The following is a 22,912-nucleotide window of genomic DNA, read 5'->3' as shown; positions in this document are numbered from 1 at the left end:
TATCAAAGACATTTAAAAGACAAATATATATAGGAATGATCTGTTTAATTTCAGGAAAACATTTGTTTTTGCGTAACATATTCTGTGCAGAGATGGTTTTGCAGAGTTAGGACAAATAAGCATTTTTCCAACCCATGAGCACATACTCATTACAGAATTAACTTTATTTTATGCAACTCAGGCAACAGTTTCAGTGTTATATTATGAACAAATCTCATGCACCAGCAGGTGTTCAGTCATATTTTTAAATATTAAAATCTGCTTTCTTTAAAAATCTATTGTTTTGTGTATTCCACATAACCCTGGAGAGCTCATGAACACTAAACTGCATATGCATATCTTAGTAAACATTTATCTGGCTGCCAATGCTCTCAGGAGTTAAATAATTAAGAGCAAAATCAACTACAGAGAAATAAATGAAGCAAAGTCCTAATATGAGACCAATATGTAATTGACCCTCACTGTCAGTGTTCAAAAATGGTACTTAAAAATAGGTGGTAAGACCAGACTAACAGGAAAGAAGCTTCCATAGTAGCCATCAAGAAGGGATTTACTGTGTTTGCTCCACTGAAGCCCAAGTATAAGGGCAAAGCTCTCCATTGAGTTATCTTGCCACTTCTGTTGAGTACTGGAAATAAATGAGCTGGGGGTGCGTGGAGGAAGGGAAGCTTTACATTGTGCCATTAGCCCATTTGAAAATAGACATCCACCCTGCAAAGTCGCAATTGGCTTGGAGCATGTGTGGGAATGAGGCAGAGAGAAAAGAATGTGAAGAGAACAAAATTATACTGGACTAAGTAGTTCTTTTGTCAACTTAAGCTGTTTAGAGAGACTGTATAAATCACCCAATGGAAAAACAGTTCGTCAGCATTGCATTGGCTTCTATACTGCAGGAACTGTTCACACTAAGCCATAACGTCCGGGCACGTTAGCCAAAAATAGCTGTACCTTAAAGTCCAAACTTATCCTCACTGATCAGCCATTGGAGATTACTATAGAAGACAAAAATAGCTACCTTTTCCAATTCTTGTTTAATAAAAACCATGCCCGCTGCAGTAATACTGATGTGCCTGACCTCCCTGCAGATAAATTGTCTCAGAAGTCAGAGTAATCTTTTTTATCTCATTGACTGCAGCTTAGCCAAACTTTCAAATAACCTCCTTTCTCCAACCTCTCTCTTTTGCGCAGCTACAGATTTTGCCAAGAACAGCATATTTCTTCAGTAACAAGAAGATTCTCCCCCATAAGATACCACAGAAATCCCAAACTGTCCATTCTACCGCTACTCTGTCTACAGGCATCCTTCCCATCTAGACCTACAAAGAAAATGTTAGCATTCTTAGAATGCTTAAAAACAAGCAGAGTAGGGAAACCTCAGAAGTCAGATGCTACTATTGCAGTCAACTTAGTTTTCACTAAGGAGAAGAAAAATCAAAATAAAATCCCACATACAGCACAATAGAAATGATCATGAACTAAATCTCAAGTAAAACAAGGGAAGAGTAAGAGAAACAAAGGGAAAAGGAAGATAAAGAAAGGGAAGAGGTAGCCTGTGTTTTCAACTTGGGAACAAGTGAATTCTTATCAAGTGTTCAAACACTGCAATATTCCAAGTACACCCCTGTCCTTAAAATCTTATTGAGATTGTCTCCTCAGACAAGTAGATTCCTAACTCAGGAGTATCCTCTGTCCTTTTCATAAACCTCATTTCTGTCACCTAGACATCCTTTGAAAGGCTCCAGCCAAAAGCAATCCAGAAGACTAAAGGAAAGCTTGCTTTACACCTTAGTTCCTGAGCCTCTCTGTATGTCTTACGATCACAGGCAGCATATTTGGTTCTACTCCAAAATGCGAATACTTACCCTAATCAGCAACCCTGATTGTCAAAGCAATCTGCTTCAGCCAGCAGAATCTGAGCAGCTTTTGCATACAGACAACAGCAAGAACTATGGAAACTGTCGTCTGAACTGAGAACACAGAATACGTTTGTTTTTTTTTTTATATAAAACTTTTATTTCAGACCTGATATTTCAATTGAAAGACACCTCTGGTTGTATCTGGGGCAGCAGAAAGTGACAGCAGAATATTGTTTATCATTATTATTTGGATCAAACTTTAAAAAGAACAAACTAGAAGTGTCATACAGGTAATGATTGTTAGCATGAGAACTTTCCTGACCATGGGTTTCATGCATTGAATTTATGTCCCAGATGGAAGGACAATGGAACAAGTTGTTAGCTGGCAAACAGTCTTCCACTTAAATACCACAGAGTAATGTGTTTCATGCTTAGTGAAAATCTAAGATCTACTTCTCTGGGTTAAGAACTCTTCAGTAGTAACAATTTTTTAACCTCACACACACATCTAAATTAAATTCTAAAAATACCTGTAAAGATGCTGGATAACCTGCTTATTGGTAAATGGAAAAAGAGTATTTTTTTAAGTTACCTTTCATCTACATCCTGGAACAAACAGGTCGGGGTGTGTGTAGTTGTAAAAATTCTTTTGTCAGGAGGAATTCTGGGTGCTGAAAGAAAAATAAAAGCAGATTAACAAGTAGGGTTTGTTTTTTCATGCATAAAATACTTCAAGCTACATATTTCTATTAAATACTGAATAAAGTACACAAGTCAGTGTAAAAGCATATAGGAAAGCAGCTTGCTAGCTCACCACCTCTCAGCTAGGGCACAGAACAGAACCAATTATCTTTCACTTTAATAACACTTGAGATCACTGAGAATAACTCATACAGTTGGCTTGCTTAGGCTGAAACTCAGTTGTAGAAATTCCTGTAGCAGAACACAGAACAATTCTTACTATCAGGAAACCAAACTAGTCTTTGTGCATTCAAAGGATTACCTTCATAACCAGAATGTACTTTTTCTGCAAGCAATACACAGCAAAGCTGCTCCTCTGCTATTTCTGGATCTTGCACTTTGATAAGGTAAGGAGTCATCCGAAATGGGTGATAGCATATCTCATTCTCACGCTCCTTTCCTGCACTAATAATTAAACAGAGTTAGTTATTTCAACAGATTCATGTTATGCTAAACAAAGTTTTATTTTATCTATTGTAATTCCCTCGTGACACAAGGACTGTACGATAGCTCCTAAAACAGCACGCAAGCTCTTAACTTCCGAACTTATTTTTCTGGTAAAAGAGAAGCTAACTCTGATGGCATCCTTTGCATACCAACTGCCATAAAGTATACATTGTCCTCTCTACTACCTGAAAGAAAAAGATCAATACTGTTTTAAATGGAAATTTGATGGAAAAATAAAAACCCACCTCCTCTGATAGACTTATTTTGTTGATCCAATAATCCTAAATCTGTGACATTATACCCTTCAGAGGGATGAATTTGTAGCTGTATTTTATGAAGACTGCTATATCCCCTCGGTTAACTTAAAGACCTTTTATTCAATATTTATCCCAACTTCAAAAGAATGAAGACTCAAAAATTCTTACTCATAACAACAGTTGTTTACTTAAGAATCCAAAGCATAATAATGAAAATTAGAACCATTTACACAGTGACAAGTTTATAACAGTAGAACTTTATAAAACCAAAGCTTCTGGAACCCATGTTAGTTGGACAAAGAATAAAGTCTGCAAAAAAACACCAGCAGTACTTCTATAGTACATCAAATCCAATGCTCTGGAGTGGTGCATTATCTCTTAATTTGTTTAAAGTTTACTCACACCTTAATGATAAGCACTTATTTACTTATTTACTTTACCAGAAGTAATTAAGTAATTGAATCCACAGTTTTTGGTTTTGGAAACGAATCCACATTTTTTTTTTGTTTTTGGAAATACTACTAGAGAGGCAACAAGCAGCAAGAAATGCAATTGCACAAAAATATGAACACAGAGGAAGTTGCCAGCATTTTCTAAATAAAAGCAACTAAAGGGTAGTGAGGACAGGAGAGGAAGGAAGAAAAGCAAACCCAAAGTAACTTTATCATCTAGTAACTGTACCATCTAGTAACTGCAAGAGAAACAAGTTACTCTCATCTATCTTTCTCTACAGGACACCTGAGATAAATTTAAGATTAGACATTGGTTGTCTAGAATGAAAGAGCCTCTGTAGCAGAACAGCTCTATTAACATCAACTGAAGAGTTCCCACAGCAGTATGAGATATCCTATCAGCTTTCTTTATAGTGCTAACATCAATATTCATACTGATTAACTTCTAAAACCCAACTTCCTGAAATCATGTTGCAGTTTTCCCTGTAGCTTTGAGGAGTTAATCAACTAGAGGACATATGTATGTTTTGCCTTATGTTTACATTATGGAAATTTAAGAAACTTACATAAAATACAATTCCTACAAAAGCCAAATACTCTTGTAATGCACAGTTTCATAACATAACACTAAGCTTTATAATATTGTCATCTTACCTGATGCGACAGAAAAAAGATTTCTCTTCCATGCAATCCTGGGTGGAAGACTCTAGAAATAATAAACATATTTCATAGCAAGTTAGAAATTACTATGAGGTTATGATATTTAAACCAAGAATTTTTCCTTAAGTGATACAGACTGAATTCTTCAAAAAGTTTATGTTCCCTGAAGTCTCTGTATCTATCTGCTAAATACTGTACTTTGTAAGCAACTAAGTCAAAATACCATTCAGATTGAGGCTGGTTTGTTAATCACAGCTGCCTGCTTATATTTTTGGCAAAAGGCTTAATATCTAAACAGTTCTCCAGATTCAGCTGTTCACTCTTATCAGCTTTTTCACTGTACTTTATAGCGCTGACCAAAAATGCGTGATTATCTGGGACATCCAAATTTGACCAGTTTCCTAAAAAGGCACCAAGACAGAGAGATCATCAAATCCCCTTACCACTCGCTAGCTCCCAGTTAAAATATTTTTCACAGAGGCTTCCTCTCACCTTTTAAGCCTATTACCCTCCTTTTCCAGAGTAGGCACAGACTGATTTTTCAAGGCAAGCTCTGGCCTTAGTGTGGAATACTTTCAGTATTATATTTTATGGCAGCTGACACATGGGACAGTGTGCACAATTCCACCTACTACAGTTTTGAAATTTGAAGCTATACAAAAATATAATACAACTACAGAAAACGTTTAAAAAAGAATTTGCATAACTGAATACTATCTGTAATTAGGATCTCATGGCCAGAATACACCATTGACCCTGAGCCACAGGGTCCCTTTCAACCTGCTTTATGTACGTATTACTTAGTTTATACTTATTGCTAACTGCTTTTTCTGATTAAATATGCTTCACACTCTGACTTCACCTAATGGACATAGTATAAAATGGATTGGAATTTCAAATATTTAGAGCAGACCTTTATTTTCAAGTGTTTGGTTAAAATAGCTGGCAGCTATTTCTCAACTCTTAACAGCTGTAGCTATACTAGTAAAACAATCCTCCCACATCTAGTGCCGTAAGACATCTGACCCTTTACCATTAGCATTTTTCTAAGGCTAAAATAATAGAGAAATTACTACAGTCTGTAAATGCACAGCGATGGTAGCTGAAGAACACCTTTGTACACTGCAATCAAGATGTCCAATATTCAGATCACAACCATTTTAAAAGGAAGGAGGCAGAGTATTATACCCCCTGTATTTGAAGAAAAGAATTTTAAAGAAAACCTGTGATCATTTGATTGCTAATTAGAAAGCAAACCCACTATCCAGCATGAACACCTACTTTGTTTTTATTCATCGTTTGGATGAAAGGAGCATGAGAACCAATAAACAATGACGTTCAGATGACTTTTAGACAACAGACCTGCCTTGCTGATTTATAAAAGTGTGTTATGCACTTAGTATTGCTCAGAGATGTTCTCATAAAGCATCTGTGTTACACCCTGAAAAAGTGATGGAGAAGGATGCAGGGACTGTAGCAATAGGACAAGGGAAAATTAAACTTTAAACAGGGGAAGTTCAGGTTAGATATAAGGAAGAAGTTCTTCCCTGGGAGTGAGGCACTTCCCTTCCAGTGAGGCCCTGGAACAGGTTGCCCAAAGAAGTGGTAAATGCTCCATCCCTATCAGTGTCCAAGGCCAGGTTGGACAGAGCCTTGGGCAACATGGTCTAGGGTGAAGCATCCCTGCCCATGGCAGGGGGTTGGAACTGGATGATCTTAAGGTCCTTTCCAACCCAAATCGTTCTGTGATTCTGTGATTATAAATCTGTTCAAGTATTGGCATTTGCACGACAAAGGTGATCAGAGAAATATCTGCTGTTGAGACCACTCACCAGCTCTATTGCAAATATTCCACGATGGCAATCTGTATGGGGTAGTAGAAGTATAGAACACGCTGACATCCTGAGGCGCCAAGAATTCCACAAATTTGGCATTTTTAAAATAACCCCTCTTACAGCGGAGAATAGAAGCAGCTTGATCCGAGATGTACAAAATTTTCCCAGTAATCAAAGAAACAGCTACAGCAAACATATCCTAAACCACAAAAATATATCAAATTAGACAGTTTAAAATATTTGTCGATTGAGTATGTATTTCTTAGAAAAACACTTCAGATAAAAAAGCATCAATAAGTTCAAAATTAATATTAAGGAAATAGTGTTAAACCACATCTGTTTAGGGAACAATAAAATTGATCTGCTTATGAAGTAGACACAGACCGTATGCTTTTTGAACTAGGCAATATTTCACTAGCATCATAATGGGTTACAAACCCCAAATATTACTGCCTGAAGTGTTATGATGTAGAATGAATTTACAAATTAAGAATTAAACAGTCTCCAGCTATAAACTGGCACATTCCTCTTGTGCACGTCACAAGCATATTTTTTACATTTATGAAATTCAACTGTTTTGTGAAAGGCTGTTTCTGATTGTCCATCTCTGCAAAATGAAAAAAAGTGCTCTAAGCCACTCGATAAAATAATGAGTAGACAGGTGGGTGGAAAAACAAAACAAGACAAAGTCCCACACAACCACACACACACTCCACTTGAATCGTTTCACATCGTTTCTCTTCTCGACACAAGAAGAGCTTCCTGCGTCATAACCGTTAGTGCTCTATCCGCTAACACTATATACAAACTCGAGAGCTGTCATCAGGACACCGGTTTCACATCTCAGATGCTTTAGATCAATTGAGCAATGATAACTTGGCTCAAGTTTGCAGTCGCGCTTCAGACTTCCTATTTATTTTACCTTGTGGGCAACCTTTACTATTCATAGATACAACAAAACCCACCTATTTAAAGCTAGGGAACATCCCCCATCATGCCATTACTTTATCTATTTCAGAATTTCATACATAAAGGCAGAAGCTTCCCTGAAACAATGGCAAACGGAAAATAGATAATAATTACTAAAAAACCATTCAGACTATCATCTTCCTGCTAAAAACTATGTTGATCGTCACAGCACAGACAGCACAAAAAGCACAGATCAAGGTGCTATTGGCAAAGTTTGCAAAGGCTCAAAGTTTCTGGAAGGCAAAAGCTACCTTCTTCAGCCCATTGGCCTAGCTACCAACTTTTACCTTGTAAAAAGATGACATGCCTCAGAATTCCAGTTCTAGCAAACATATTCAGTACACACTATAGACTTGTGTCGCCATACTCACTGCATTTTTCATGATGTATTCTGAGGTTATGGTCTCAACTTCTTCCACCGTGTAGGATGACACATTGAGTCCAGCAGGCTGGGATTCATTAATCATCAACAGTTGATAATACTCCTCATTGGCTACATGAGAACATTGAACAACTTGTATTCAGAATTTAAAATCTCATCAATAAACATCCAGTCTGGAAGTGTTACAGCCCCAGAATCTTTTTTTTGGCATAAGCCAAAACAGTTGGGAAATCTAGGTACTACTCCAAATAAGTTTTGCCTTAGTAGAGCTTTCTCATCAGTAATCCAAATAAACTTACCCATGCTATTATACCCATATGTGCATGATCATATATTTCGGTCTGTGAAAGTTCAAATAATATGAACTTATAAGTTGTTTTCAAATTATTTTTCTAAACTGAGCAAAATACCAAGCATCTAGAGAGCTGCTTTAACTCCCAAAGGAATGCAAGCTAACAGAGCCAACAAATGGGAACACCAGGAAAACATCTGTGTAAAGAGGTTTTCAAACGTAATAAACTTAGCTTTACAGACAACCATATTTAAATTCCTATTTTAAATATTTAGTTTTATCCAGGTCGGTATTATCTATGAAGTATCATACTTGATTACCTTTAACTTGTTTAATGCTTTTAAGGGCGTATTTCAATGTCGTTAGGACACTAGATTTGCCTTTAATTCTCTTTTCAGAAGGAAGGTGAGCTTTCAGCTCCTGTAATGTTTTCAGCAATTCCTTTTGTGTTTTGGCTTTAGTGGACTGCTCACTACTGTAAAATTAAAGAAAAGAATAAAATGTCATTTGAATGCTTGAAGAGACACACCATCCTCACAGAAGCCCATAATATGCTGATACTTGTCATATACCTAGATTTGTAGATAGTCACATTAAATTTTCCAGTAGCTTGTTTTAAAATTCAGACTTAAAATAACTCTTAAATTAGCTAGATTAATTTAAAATGGAAGATTTACCACCATCTGAAGTCTTATGGTAAAAGGTACTCTGTATGTGCAACAGTACATACACCCAAACACAGGTAATTTAATTTTTCTTAATTTTCTTTTTTTAGTGATATTTCCCTTATTTCATTTCAAACTCAAACTGATAGAAATGTTCATGGGCTTCAAAGGAGAGAAGCAGGAGGTCTGTTCAAGTCTTCACCTCCTGTTCAAGCAGGTTCTCATAAGAAAGGTCACTGAAAAGGGAAGGGCAGTGGGAGAACATCAAGTTAACAAAACAAATGGAGAAATCCTTGGAACAATGTATCCCAGTTAAGCATGGCAATACATTAAAAAAGATAAAGAAACCTGACTAAAATATACAGGGCAAAGAATCAGGAGCCTGGAGATAGAAATTGCATTCACATTTCTCAGGTGCATGTTTGGAAGTGCTGTCTCAGTGCAGAAGGCCAAACTACAGAGATTATCAGTTCCAATATCAGAAAATTTCCACCTTCCTTCATATCCTGATCTCTCTCTCCATTATTAAGAGATGCTGACAAAATCAAAAAGGAAGAGAAAAGGAGCTAAGGGAAGGTAGAGGGAGGATGACAAAGATGGCAGGTGGATAGGAAGCAGTTAAAAGGAAAAAAAATCCCTTTGATGTTCTCATTTTAATCCATTTTAAAAGCTAATCAGTCACAATTATCAGGAGGATTCTAGAGCTTTTCTTAAACCCTTGTGAAAATAAATTCTTTGCCATCAAAAGGTCGGTCTTTCTTACCACCTGATTATCATGGCCGGTAGCATTTAAGAAGTTACTCTAAGAAACCCTGTGGAAACAATAGTCTTGGCAACTGCACTGCGAGTGCTCAAAGTGGCTTCAGCTCCAAGGTAATTTTCAAGAGGATTTTTGAACACTTTTCTGGAAAGTTTGATTAAGTTCTTCAGGTACATCAATCATCTGACTAAAAAATACTTGGAGAGTGACAAAGAGCTTGGAGAGCTGGCTGGTACTAGAGAATACACATTGTTTTTGCTTACATCGCAACGTACTATGAGAAACCTAGCATTCATTTAAGCAGGGGTCATTTTGTACTGGCAAGTAATAGTAAAGGATAAGACAAAAGAGTACAGTACTCCCTTGGGGAAACATTGTGTTCGTGTTGTATATTAACATCACATCTACAATGTGGCTTGACAGTTTGGACTGATGCAATCAAACAGGTCCTTGTTAATAGAACCCTCTATGCTGGCAGTAGAGAAGAGGTGAGAGGGAAAAGACGATGAAATCACTGAACTTTTTGTGCTCTCCGAGTATGCTTCATGAGTGTGGTCAGACTGTTTTTTATAAAAAAAGAAACCTTTGCAAATTAGCCTACAGCAGCAGCAAATAGAGAGGACAGCCCTCCTTGGAAAATAACAACTCAAAAATGTTTTATCAAAGATCAGTAGTGTCAGGCACAGCAGCCAACCAGAGGGAAGGCAAGACTTGCAGAGGACAGAATAAGCAAGTTCTGTAAAGCAAAATGGGAAGTTCCTATCTTTATGTGGACAGTGAACTGGAGAAGTACCTACAGATATTAGTTTAAGTAGTTGGTTGGTGCCAGTATCTAATCCAAAGTCTTTGAATTAAAGACTAAACCTAAAGCTTATCAGCCTTCAGCCTATTTTAGTCTCCTCTTTAAAGATCATTCTCTAGATATCCTCAGTCTCCCATTCCCAAAAGATGATCAGATTCTGCTCTGTAATCCTGTAACACTGTGCCTGACAGCTGGGGAAAACACTGCACCATCTAGAGCATTATTTATTTCTGAGCAGAAAGCTATTAATGAAATTTAAAATAATAAGGCATCAGAAAAACTAATAAGTAACCCCCCCAAAATCTTGCCATGAAGAAACTGGAATCAATGGCAAAGGAAGATTACGAAATGTCTGTGGTTCACACCGTTTTTCATACTAAGCAGCATGAACTCTAGAAAATAATTTCCAATTGAAAACACAGCATGGAACAAGATCTCCAGGTGTCTCCAGGGCAGACACAGAAACGAAGTTCATGAAGCACCGAATGGTGCAAAGGGGTAATTTCAATTTACCAGTTCTCCAGGAACTGCACCAGATAGAAACACTTTCAGGTAGGCACATGTAGATAGGAGTCTTAACATCACTACGCTATCAACAGCTAGATATCCTTGGCCTACTCAGGATGAGGTTTTGGTCTCCTGATCAGGAGCTGACTTAAAAAGCCCAACAAGTACAGTAGGGCACTCTGAAATGTTCAGATTTGAGCTTTCAATGCCACGAGGTTTGTCAAGGCTATCAGGGTCAGAAGCAGAGTTCGTACAGAGGGATTCCTGTAGGTGATGTTGGTTTGTCCTTACAGACTTGAGGCTTGAATCCTGGTGAATGGAACACAGGAAAGGCAGGTGATATGGCTTCTGGACATCAGAACACATCCAACTCACTGGATGAATTCTGATGTTGAAACACTCCTAGACTGTCCCCAGGCAAGGGCTTCAGACTGAATCCTGATTAGCAGAAAATTTAAAGAAAAGCTTCAAAAACACCCACTAGAGTTGAAGCAATATTCAAAGTGAACCATAAAAATAAAATTTCAGAGTTAAGCTACCAAATCAAAACAAAATAAGATGACTTGAAAGGTGCACAACTTGCCTGGAACAGCAACAAAAAGCTCTGATTCAACCAAGTGGTTAATAGGACATGCTACTGATTATGGACAGGAAGAGAATCAAGGATAGGACAGGATTTCTTGGTACTCCTCCAGGTTCAACCAAGACAAAAAACCAAAACACAACACTATTTTGTTTTCAGCATTTAGCATTGCATACATGCAAATTACTGAAAAGCACATGCACATTAATTTACCTGCATCCACTGCTAGACTGATTGTGTTCAGAGTTTGCAATCATCAGACTAAATGCATTTGAGCTTGAACTAGAGTAAGGAAAGAAAGAAAGATTAGTATTAGTAAACCTAACTATGAACTTTTAGTTCATTATAGCTTTACATTTTCCTGTATTAATGACTACCTAGAATAAAAAAAACACATTAAAAACTTCTGCTTAGTGCAACAACTGAAAACTATAGATGGTTTACATTTGTCTAAGAAGGTTGTTCTTACTGTAGCTTTGCTCTGCACGCTAAGCTATTTTGAAGATGAAAATAGCACAGTTGCATCTTTATAAGTAAGAACAGACTGACACTTTTTGATATGCAACTCTAGAAATTTTCAAGACAATCTATAAATACGACCAATTCAGCACACAATGATGAAAAAATTCAAATTAATCTGGGCCCCAACACTAGACCCCTTATCTTTATAAATTATAACACATTACACAATTTATATCATTCAAGAGCATAAGTTAACTAAACCACTCAGCTTCAGTCTGAAGATACACTTTATACTGTAGTTACTATTCAGAAATTGGATTAAAATAAAAAAAAGTCTTCAGTGACAAAAATAAAAGTGAAATTTATTTAATATTAGCTACTACCTTTTATGACAGTCTGAAGATTCCATAAGCATTGCTGAATCTTTCCCATTTTCATCAGATTCATGGCCATGAGAATCATGCCCGCTCGAGTAGTTTTCATTTGTGTCATTTCCACTGAAGTCATTTCCACTGGATCCACTGCTCATTTCAATATCTTCCTGAAGAACTTCATGAGAGTGCTCAGGCTTTGCCTGAATTTCTGAATCTTCAGCAATCATCTGGCTATGGTTATTTGCAAGTCCGGAATAATCACTCATTTTCTGCTGCTCTTTTAAAGAGAATGACGAAGAAACGTTTTCACTGATACCAGGTTGCTGCTCAGGGTTCTGCTCCTCAGTGCTAGAGTAGAACCCCCTGAACTTGATAGAGTCCATGGGACACTCATTAGAAACACTGCCAAGCACAAGAGCAGATCAAGCCATACTCAGAATTTTCTCTCTGTACCAATGGTGTTTGGAAGCGACCCACAAATCTGAGGAGGAAGGGAAGCAAAAAAAAACCCAACATTTTCTTTGTTTGCTGACAAACTGGAATTCTCACTGACTAATGAAATCAAAAGTGGTACATGATATTCATGGTTAGTATATTCAGCATTTGCATAGTGAAAAGTTTAAGCTAAACACAACTGCAATCCTAATGATGTTTTATTGTAGAAAAGGTATTTATTTTTTCAGTAAAAGCCCATCCAAAAAGAAGAAGTGGAACAAGCACGAAATACTCCTTAAAAGTTTAAATATTCACTTGTTTTCTATTCTCCTACTTAATACTGGATAATTTTACTGCCTGGATTTGGCCAATAACTATTATTATTGCTAGTGAAACCACTCCCTTCGTTCCGAGTTTACACTGATAAACAAAAAGATTCTATTCAGACACCAGAGGATTGCTTACTTGGTTTGGAGGTTGGTTGGTTTTGGGGGTTTTTTTGGGGTTTTTTTGTTTTTTTATTTCATAGCCTTGTTTTTTTCTTTTAGGATCAGTTCTGCCATTTTGACCAATTCTTCAGGTATGTCTTTGCACAAGAGCCTCGTAGGTAGGTAGACTAGCCAGGGAAACTAAGTAAGCAAACCCACCTATTTATCAACAATATAAATCCTACAAAGAAGGCTGAGAACTTGATCTACTGACTACTACCACTTGGCGGGAGCAGGATGTATATAATAAAAAACCCTCTGCATTGTTTAGAAGAGTAAGCTTAAAACTAAACAAACAAAAATCCATGCTTTTAAAGCCAATTCTAATGCACCAGGCTCAAAACCAGATTGTATACTGAAATGAATTAGGAACAGACTAATACTGAAGAGCCAAAAAAGTACTAGAAAGCAGTTCAACTTTATGAATAAAATAAAGATATTTAATCTGACTCATTTCCTCATCTATGTCAGCAACCCACAGAGACGACCATACTGCAAACCCATGAACCAATATTCTCTCAACAATGTAATTCAGCATCGGGAAAAAAAGGGTTGTGTTTAAAACAGAACCATGTTTGTTCCTTCCTCTTTGTTCCCTTAAAATATCCAATATTACAATTGTTGACTAATAAACCTGACTGGAATAACAAAGTCAATGAAGAAATCTGCAACTAAGTTATGCTAATACTAACTGCAGCAGCTCCCTTCTAAACACACACATCTATATGTTCATTTATTAGGAAGCCTGTAACAGAAAACATTAACTTAATATTCATTTAAAACACACTACGATTCAACTGCCCTCCCCAAGAAAAACATTGAAACTCTTTTCTTCCCCTCCTAATTGCTGTTTTTCCAGACATTTTACATTTATTTTGAGTTTTTCAGAAGAAAACACTACTCGTCTCCTTGTTTGGCCAAAGTAATATGCAAGATATCTGTCGTCATTTGAAAGAGGAAGTGTCGTGTGAGGATATTCATTTAAGCTACCCGTAATGGTATACAAATATAAATAAATACTTTTTTTCTCCTTTGCAAGATTATTCACTAGTACTTCATTTAGGTAATAAAACCTCTTTTGTGCAGAGTAAAATATACTGACATTTCGCTTCTGCATGTATTCGCTTCAGGAACTCTAATGCAGACTAGACATCCTGTTGCACGGTTGCATTGAACAGTGGCATGCAGGCAGCAAATTACACTTTAGTAGTTTTTTTTCTGGACTAAGCCTCTTCTGTTCTAAAAATTACATAACTAGAACATGCAATAAAAGAGTATTTACTCTTAGATGAAACTCCAGTATTATTTTAGAATGGCACATACTCTGGTGACCAATGATTAACTAGATTAGACAGTTCATCTCTGATTTAATCTCTCTGGTAGATGAAGCTCACACTTTCACTTGCCTTACTTAGCTAGACATTTTAATAAGGTTCTGCCCTTGTGTAGAGTACCCTCTGGCCACACATGCTCCTCGTGAGCCTGACTCGTTAGTGGTACCCATGCTACTACCTGCAGTATCACAGCCTGTGCTTAACAATGCAGGATTAACCACAACTCATTTTGTCTGACAGTGACTGAAAATGTCAACGGGCCCAGGAGAGTTAATACAGAAGGTGGCACTGGAAATACCTATGTGGATAGCACAAGAGAAAAACCTCCTGTTACTATAAAGGTAATGAGCAATAAACCTGTTATTCTCACCCATAGAATTTTCTTACTACTATTTCAGGTATTGCAGAAGTATGAGCATCTATCTGGTTAAATAACGGAACCCACTCAAGCAGCCACCTCTCATGCGTCATCTGTACTATTATTCCTCAGAGGGCAACTCAGAGGTTGTAAAGTTCTATAGAGGATTTGGTGAGTAAAGGTACTCCAGCAAACTACTCAGCTAGCAATGAAGGCTTTTTACCTTTTCTGTGAAGGTTAAAGGTAACCTTGAAGATCACCTACAGCATTTTGTCCACTTCAAATAAATACCTGATGTGCACTAAAATTACTCAACCCCACTGTGATTAAAATTAATCTTTTGGAAAAAAAAAGACAGCCACAGCATCACCTGAAAAGGAGGTCTGACATGTAGGAATTAAAGTGAAACTAGACATGACTCATATTACATTCTGTACCCAAGGTAGGGGGTTCCTCCTGTTTTTCTGACCAGATGCTACTTAGGAAGAGCTTTAGATACAAGAGAAAAAGCGCACTCCCTAATTGAAACACCACCAGCTGCTAGTAAACCACATTAAGAGATTTCTTTGGAGGGGGGAGAGGAGGGAAGCACTCTTCAAAAAACACCCCAAACCAACCAACCAAGCAACCAACTTCAGGCTGCTATACTTAAATCCCTTAAAGAAAACTATATAAATCACTATTGACAGGTCCATAAGCATGAACTGCCAGAACACAGGCTTTTAGGGTAGCCCTAAATTCCTTAAAGATATTTAGTCCAATATTCATAGAGTAGTTTGGGTTGGAAAGGACCTCAAGATCATCTAGTTCTAACCCCCTGCCATGGGCAGGGATGCTTCACCCTAGACCATGTCACCCAAGGCTCTGTCCAACCTGACCTTGAACACTGCCAGGGATGGAGCATTTACCACTTCTTCTTTGGGCAACCTGTTCCATTGCCTCAACACCCTCCTTATTACAGTAACACCTGTATCAGGAAAATCGTGGTATTTATGGGAAGAGCAATGACTGTACTACAGCTTAACTACTCTGAATGCAAACATTTTGTATTTCAGTCTTTAACTGTGAGAAACCTCTTCTGAATTTCAAAGCCAAAGCATATTACATATGCCATAGTATTTTCAGGCTCAAGAGCTGTCTCCAAGCATTTTTTTGGAATAACCTTCCCTTGGAAAATTATTTCCCCCAAGTCTTTTCTTCGGGGCTTCTGAACTTCTTTGGAAGTTTAAGAGTCAATGAAATTGTGTCTTAACTAGCATGTAGAGTCTTACGGTTTGGAATTCTGAGCTGTTAAACCACTGATGAGTAATTTTTTCCACCTCCAAATATCACCCATTGTCTTGTCTCCTCTCTTCTTTCCCTGACAGCTAGGCTCGCTTCTGCCAGGTATCTGTAGGAAACTTCAATAGCGCTTCTTCAGGTGGAAGAGAATGGTTCCCAAAATATATATATATAGGCTGTCCAATAACTTTAGAGGAGTTTCCTGTGTCTCCTTGAGCAAGAGTAGAATAATTCAATGACAGTCAAGATTTCAGAGGTTTTAAAATTATTTTTATTGTAAGCAATGAGTTCAAATTAAGTGAATCACCAACAGAAAAGAAATGGGTTTTGGCCTATAGCAGATACCATGTGAATTTTCTTCCTCTTGATACCTGGCAGAAACTTGTGTCAGGAAACATTTAAGTTGCTTTACTTTTGTCTCCAACTTGTAACATGACGGAGCTTCTGCAGCTTTGCCCACATTAAGTGTCTATGCAGTTCCTACAAAACTACGTCACAGTGACTACTACCTGGAGCCTGAGGACAATGGTGCCAGAAACAAAAATGAGTATCCTGGTTAACAGAGAAGATACAGGTTGGACTTTTTTAAAGGTATCTTTCCAGAAGAATTGACTTGACTCCTTGAAGTAGAATGGTGTTCTTAGGCAGCACTGGAAGATTAATGGCACTGAAAGGCATTCTTGCACAAAATATTTTCTGGTTCAAAATCTCAAATGCTTCAGTGCCAGAGGCACACACCAAAGTAAGTGATACAGGAAGAATAAATAGGAGTGAACAAGCAAAACAGTATGAGAGACTTCCAACAGCTTCGGGGGAAATAGGGACAAGGACTGTTTCTAAAACAAGAGCTCCAAAGTAGCAATATTAATATATGCCATAAGTTTGGAGAGATTTTCTAAGAGATTGGAATAACTGTGGAAAAATAAGAACAGACTTACAATTACCTTACACCATGCTCTATGCCTGTAATTTTAGCTAAGAACTGATGCATCTGGCTAGACTCTACTCTCAGGCAGAGGAAGACCTTAAGTGGAACATCTGCATGCATTCGCAAGCACAATGAAAACACTTCATGAACACAGAGAGTCAGTCATCCCAGAGAGATTAATTAATGTTGAAAGTAATCTCAGTCGAAATGGCATAATAAATTGCACATATTCATCCCACTTACATACTTGAAAAAAAACTTCAAATCAATAACCAAATGAGAATGGAAAGGTAATAGCTAGCATGCTTTCCCAGCCTGAGTTCTCTCCTGTTACCATAGTTTGAGGAAGGTAATTGCGTATCAAACCAAATACAGTAAACAAGAGCAGACAGTCACATGGAAACAGGAAAAGAGCTCTACTAGGCTTGATCTTAACTAAATTAAGTCAGTTTGTTCTTTATTTTCTGCTCCATCTTTCTAGAACTTTTAAGGAATGTTGTCTATTTTGACTCTGCAAATAAAAACGTTTTAATCTTAAATGGACACCAGTTAAGCTTGATTTTAAGGCAACTGGCTCACAAAATCCATCGGTTTTGTGTCTTCTACACAGAGCAAGCCTCCCAAAGTCATTCTGGCATAGACCAGAACTCCAAGATCCTGATGCAGCGTACAAGAAAGGCAACGTAATTCCACTGAACACTAAGGACAAATGGAGGCATTAATACGCCAGGTTAGATGTGCAGAAAATTTCTGGTTATTCATTAGCTACAGCAGCTCTTTTATCCTGCAGTAAGACAATGGAAACAGCCTGAACTTTAGCATCCCCAGAAAAACACACAGTAAGTATGGACAAACACTTGAAGAAATAATGGTGTTACGCTTTTGAAAAACCCTCTTAAGAAGGAGTGTAGAACACTAATGAGATAAATTTATTTGCAACTATAGCATTTAAAGTCAAAAATCCTGTTCCAGCAGAGACCTGATTACATTCAGAGAACAGATTTTTTTTCCTGATTTCTTTTCACACAAAAAATATCATGACTAGCACTTGCATTTAAAGAATGAACAACAAAAAAAAAAACCATAATCAAAATAATCAAACTCAAGAACTAAGAGGAAAACATATGAGGATTTAAGTCTGAATTTGCAACTAATACGAACTTACCAATATTCCCAAATGAACCAAGAGGGCTACCACAGTTCATGACTACACTGTAAATGTATTTGGAGACTCTTAACTGTAGTAGCACTAATAGTAGATATTCCTAATAGTCAGGACTCAATTTTCCTGAAGATCTTACAAACAAGAGTTTCCACATGTCTTCTGGATGGTTGTTTTGCAAAATGGTAAGTTTTCTCATTTGTTTAACAAATAACTAGCAAGGATTTAATAATGTCATGCAGTTATAGAGAAAATTGAAAATTAACATCTACAATGAATGCATTCTCCCTGTGCAATTAGACAATAATTAAACATTTGGTAGTAGCAAAACGTTTGGAAAAAGTGTTGAAAAACAAACAAAAATCCCTAAACCAACTTGTCTCACTGTACAACTTCACCAGCAATAACACTAAGAGCTTCTTTTTTCGTGTCAAGAGACAGACCAATTAAAAGAATGTCTTCATTAGGACATTTCCTAGGAAGGTGGGATGTAGAGAGATGCAATATTCTCAGACTTCACTATAAGAAAAAAAAATAACACCCTGAATTTATAAAAGCACCTATAAGAAAGAGGTCAGCACAAAGACCTTGCATCCCTGGTAAGGATGCTTGCAACCAGATTGTTTCCTTAGTGAAGAAACTTAAACCTGACTTTAATTCTGTGTTTAGGCTAAAAAAGTTTTAGCTTCAAATAAGTAAACTCCCAATTCATACCAAGAAAAATAGTTCTGAATGAGTACATACATGACTGAAATCACAGTTCTAAGACCAACACGGAACAATATATTTTCTGCATAAGCTCTAGGGGGTGGGAGAGGAAGCATCTTTCTATTAACGTGAACTATAACAATTATGCATGTTTCTTACCTGTTTTTTCTATGAAAAGTTGGTGAAAGTGTTTATCAAGCTCCCTCCCAGCTAGCATCAAAAGCATGAAGTGCCTAGGTCCAGAGTCTCCCACATGCATTTAATTCTTGTCTCATCCTCTTCTACTGGAAATCTTTTGACCATTACAGTCCGGACACCTCTATAACTATAAAATATAAAAGAAATACCTGGGCCCCCCAACAGTGTCCTCTTCAAACAGATACCAGAGATGCTCACAGTTATGCCATGCCTATGTAGATAAATGTTGGTTAAACATTAAACTGTCATCCAGATACAAATTCGCATTTTTAACACTTCTGGTCTAAAATAAGGTCTTACAGAGTTTTAAAACAACACCAGCTTCTACACTTGATAAAATAACCCTTTCAATTCACTATCAGTATGGTATCATACATACTATGTACAGGCACAGTATGTACACAGTCTGCATGGGCTGACACAGCCACTAAGAAGGAAGGGACAGCCTCTCCAGTAGAGAGAGCAAAATGCCTGATGTAGTCAACAGGAGCTCCACATGCTTAAGAAGCTTGGTTAGAAGACGATTCTTTCAAGTATCTCCAAGATGGAGATACCACACCCTCTCTGGGCAATCTGTTGCAGTGCTCACTCACCCCCACAGTTTCAAAGAGTAGTGTTTCCTTACACTCAGAAGTTTGTACTAACAGTTCATCAACACTATTATTCTTCCTAATAAAAACAGTTTCCCAAGAAAGACACTGGGAATTTCAACAGGAAAAAGAATATTTGAAAGCTCTTCTATTAAATCTAGTGCAACAGTTGTGTGGCAACAATTACATCACTTTAAGTGCTTCATTTGAATATGCAACAGGAATGTTTGGAACAAAGATTTGGCACAGCATTCAAATCCCAAGCTAACCATTTTGGAAAAGAGCCCATGTTAACATGCCCGAATAAATGCTGCATGTCTACCAACTGTTAAAAGTACATTTGTGTTGGCCAGACTTAAGGAAGAATTTATTCACAACATTCCATTCTGCATAACATTGCAATATGAGTTCTACAAGTCTCAGATTATGATACAAATCTTTGTACATTGTTTTTTTTAAATGCTTTGCCTCTATCTAAAAGTGATAAAACAGAATTTAAGTTATAAGCTCTTTATCTCGGACCATGAGAAGTATCAGAAATTGCTCTATCTGAAGCCACTTGCAGATTTTGCAACTTGGAGCTTGGACACCGAAAAAGCGTGTCTTTCCACACTAGTTAAATCCCAATTGAAAGACAGCTCTCCCAATTCCTTCACACTAGCTCATCTCCCTGTAATCTGTATTTCCTTAATGGAGTTAGGTTCTAACTTCACTAATCAAGATCTACACGAAATCAGCCACAAGGTCTTGCTTGACTATTCATGAAGTGACATAGCACTTGTCTAGTTTGATGACAACCATCATGACACTTTGACAATAAAAGTTTAAAAGGTTTAACAAAGTTTAGGCTTAAAGGGGATATTTGCAGTAGCAGTATGTGCCATTTTTATCTAGTATCATATTAGCTTCATCTTATTAATGCATTTAGGAAGGCATTAAGAAAAAAGTCCTTGTAAACTACTCAAAATTCTCATGATAAGCCTTCTTACCACTTAACTGAAAGCTAAGACAAATCTATACCAAAAAGATTTTTAGGCCAAACTAAAAACAAGAAACTGAAACCAGGCATTTTAGCAGTTTGAGTAGAATTAGAGGTGGTTAAATCTAGTCTTCTCATTTTCTATTATTTATCAGAGGAAACGCATAGATATGCCCAAATCCCAAAGAACTAGGAGAGTTCACCCACATATGGCATCTCGAGAAAGTATTTTTGACAGGAGGTCTATTTTGACCAGTATACAAAGACTACAGTACTTGGGACGTTTCCTTTGATACCAAGATAAATCTCTTCTAAGCATAACAGACTTCAATTATTAGAAAAGAATAAAAAGAAAACCTGCTTCAGGAAACACACCTGTATTGTGGGATCCCAACCAAGTTAACTTTGTGTATAGACCTGAAGTCACACCTGAAGAGAGAAAGTTGTCAGTTTTAAGAACCTATTCAGTCCACTTTTTGTAGTCACAGAAAAAGAGCTGGGGTTTTTTAATCATTTAGACTAATCCAATCCTACAGTATTAATCCTCAGAATCTTACTTACAATTTCAGCTGTACTGCACTATTACAGAACTGCTATCCTTCCCTTTTCTGTCTTGGGTCAATACTTTCCCATCATCAGATCATATATAACAAAACCACTCGGGTAAGTTTTCTTTGCATCACAGATGACATGTTTCCACCATTCTCCTTTAAACTCTCAGCTGTTTCCTTTTTTTGCTCCGATAACCATCAACTTGTCTTCATTTTCAAAATATTTCCATAACTCTGACTGTCTAGTCGGCTGTCAAAGTACCACACATCCCACCTGAGTTGCAATAAGCTTTTTTTTGGTCATCAGCTTCTCACACATTGAACATAAACACGCATCAGCCAGTATCTCCAATGCCATATGTTCAACTTGTTGAACAGAGATTAGAATAGTCTCAGCCTGCTAGAAAGTAGACCACACAATACGGTTGGAAGGTATGACCCAAATTTTGTTAAAACACCTTCAAGAACACTAAAAAGACTGAAAGTTTATTAATAAACTTCTGCACAGCAAACAATGCAGATGTAGAACTTGATACTGGATGCTACAATAAATTTCACTTTCCTGAAGATTTAGGAAGCCACACAATTTCAAAGTGCTTCATCATTTGTACAACAGGTCTTGAAAAACATGGTGCTCTGAGTATCTTTTTATTTTTCAGTATTTTGAAATCACAGCTCAAAGGAAGCACACAAAGCAGCCACAACACAAAATCAGTTCAGACCCACCAAAAAACAACCACTTTGTTGTGGTCAGCATTAGACACTCACCTTAATGAGTTTTCAGTTTTCAGAATCTTTCAAAATCTGAAACTGTCAGCAATATATTCCTAAAATTAAAAAAAAAAAAAAGGTGCTTTATAAGCAAGATTTATACAAAATATAAATCAAGTCAATTTAATAATGCAATAAAAGTCCAATCACGTAAAAAAAGTATTTCTCAAACGAAGAACCTGGAAGGTCATTTCCAAAGTAGATGATTCTATGAAATACAAAATGAGAGGAAATGCAAGAAATTGAGGGACCTGGACAGGCTGGAGTAGTGGGTCCACGCAAACCTCACAAAGTTCAACAAGGCCAAGTGCAAGGTCCTGCACATGGGTCAGGGCAATCCCAAGCACAAACACAGGCTGGAAGGAGACTGGATTAAGAGCCCTGAGGAGAAGGACTTGCGGGTGTTGGTTGATGAGAAGCTCCCCATGACCCAGCAGTGTGCACTTGAGCCAAGAAACCCCCTGTGTGCTGGGCTGCACCCCCAGACCGTGAGCAGCAAGTCGAGGGAGGGGATTCTCTCCCTCTACTGTTCTCTGCTGAGAACCGCCCGCCCCCCACAGTCCTGATCCAGCTCTGGGGCAACAACACAAGAGGGATATGGAGCTGTTGGACCAAGTCCAGAGGAGGCCACGGAGACGCTGCAAGGGCTGGAGCAGCTCTGCTCTGGAGCCAGGCTGAGAGAGCTGGGCTGGTGCAGCCTGGAGAAGAGAAGGCTCCTTACGGGGAGCCCTTAAAGCAGCTCCAGTGCCTAAAAGGGGCTACAAGAAACCTGGAGAGGGGCTTTTGACAAGGGCCTGTAGTGATAGGACAAGGGGGAATGGCTTTAACCTGCCAGAGGGGAGATTGAGATGAGACATTAGGCAGAAGTTCTTTCCTGTGAGGGTGGTCAGGCGCTGGAACAGGTTGTCCAGAGATGAGCCTTAAGGTCCCTTCCAACCCAAACCATTCTAAGATTCTACAAAATTTTGCTGTTTGAAATATTACCTATTATTGCAATATAACTTTAAAATTGGTTCCTCGATAAATATACAGAACTATTCACCAAATTCTGTTCACCTTATAAACATAGGAAACGCCCCTAAATT

General features: G+C 37.6%; 1 protein-coding gene across 6 annotated transcripts in view; it reads right to left on the bottom strand.

The window, feature by feature from the left end:
* The window catches only part of PER2 (period circadian regulator 2), a 47,438-nt gene that overhangs the window by 17,380 nt on the left and 7,146 nt on the right, over positions 1 to 22,912 (bottom strand). For 2 of the 6 annotated variants that reach the window (XM_030494284.1, XM_030494289.1), the window contains exons 1-10: positions 20,881 to 21,534; positions 18,898 to 19,147; positions 12,054 to 12,525; positions 11,422 to 11,490; positions 8,212 to 8,366; positions 7,589 to 7,710; positions 6,246 to 6,447; positions 4,408 to 4,459; positions 2,860 to 3,002; positions 2,449 to 2,527 (exon numbers count right to left, since the gene is read on the bottom strand). In XM_030494284.1, the coding sequence (XP_030350144.1) occupies positions 2,449 to 2,527; positions 2,860 to 3,002; positions 4,408 to 4,459; positions 6,246 to 6,447; positions 7,589 to 7,710; positions 8,212 to 8,366; positions 11,422 to 11,490; positions 12,054 to 12,427 (1,196 nt within the window). In that variant the 5' untranslated portion in view covers positions 12,428 to 12,525; positions 18,898 to 19,147; positions 20,881 to 21,534. Of the gene's footprint in view, positions 1 to 2,448; positions 2,528 to 2,859; positions 3,003 to 4,407; positions 4,460 to 6,245; positions 6,448 to 7,588; positions 7,711 to 8,211; positions 8,367 to 11,421; positions 11,491 to 12,053; positions 12,526 to 18,897; positions 19,148 to 20,880; positions 21,535 to 21,824; positions 21,884 to 22,912 lie in introns of those variants that run through there. The other 4 variants (XM_030494285.1, XM_030494287.1, XM_030494286.1 and 1 more) reach the window with 4 other exon arrangements.

Source organism: Strigops habroptila, chromosome 8 (assembly GCF_004027225.2).
Source record: "Strigops habroptila isolate Jane chromosome 8, bStrHab1.2.pri, whole genome shotgun sequence".
NCBI classification, from domain to species: Eukaryota; Metazoa; Chordata; class Aves; order Psittaciformes; family Psittacidae; genus Strigops; species Strigops habroptila.
This window is presented reverse-complemented; position numbering and strand designations above follow the sequence as displayed.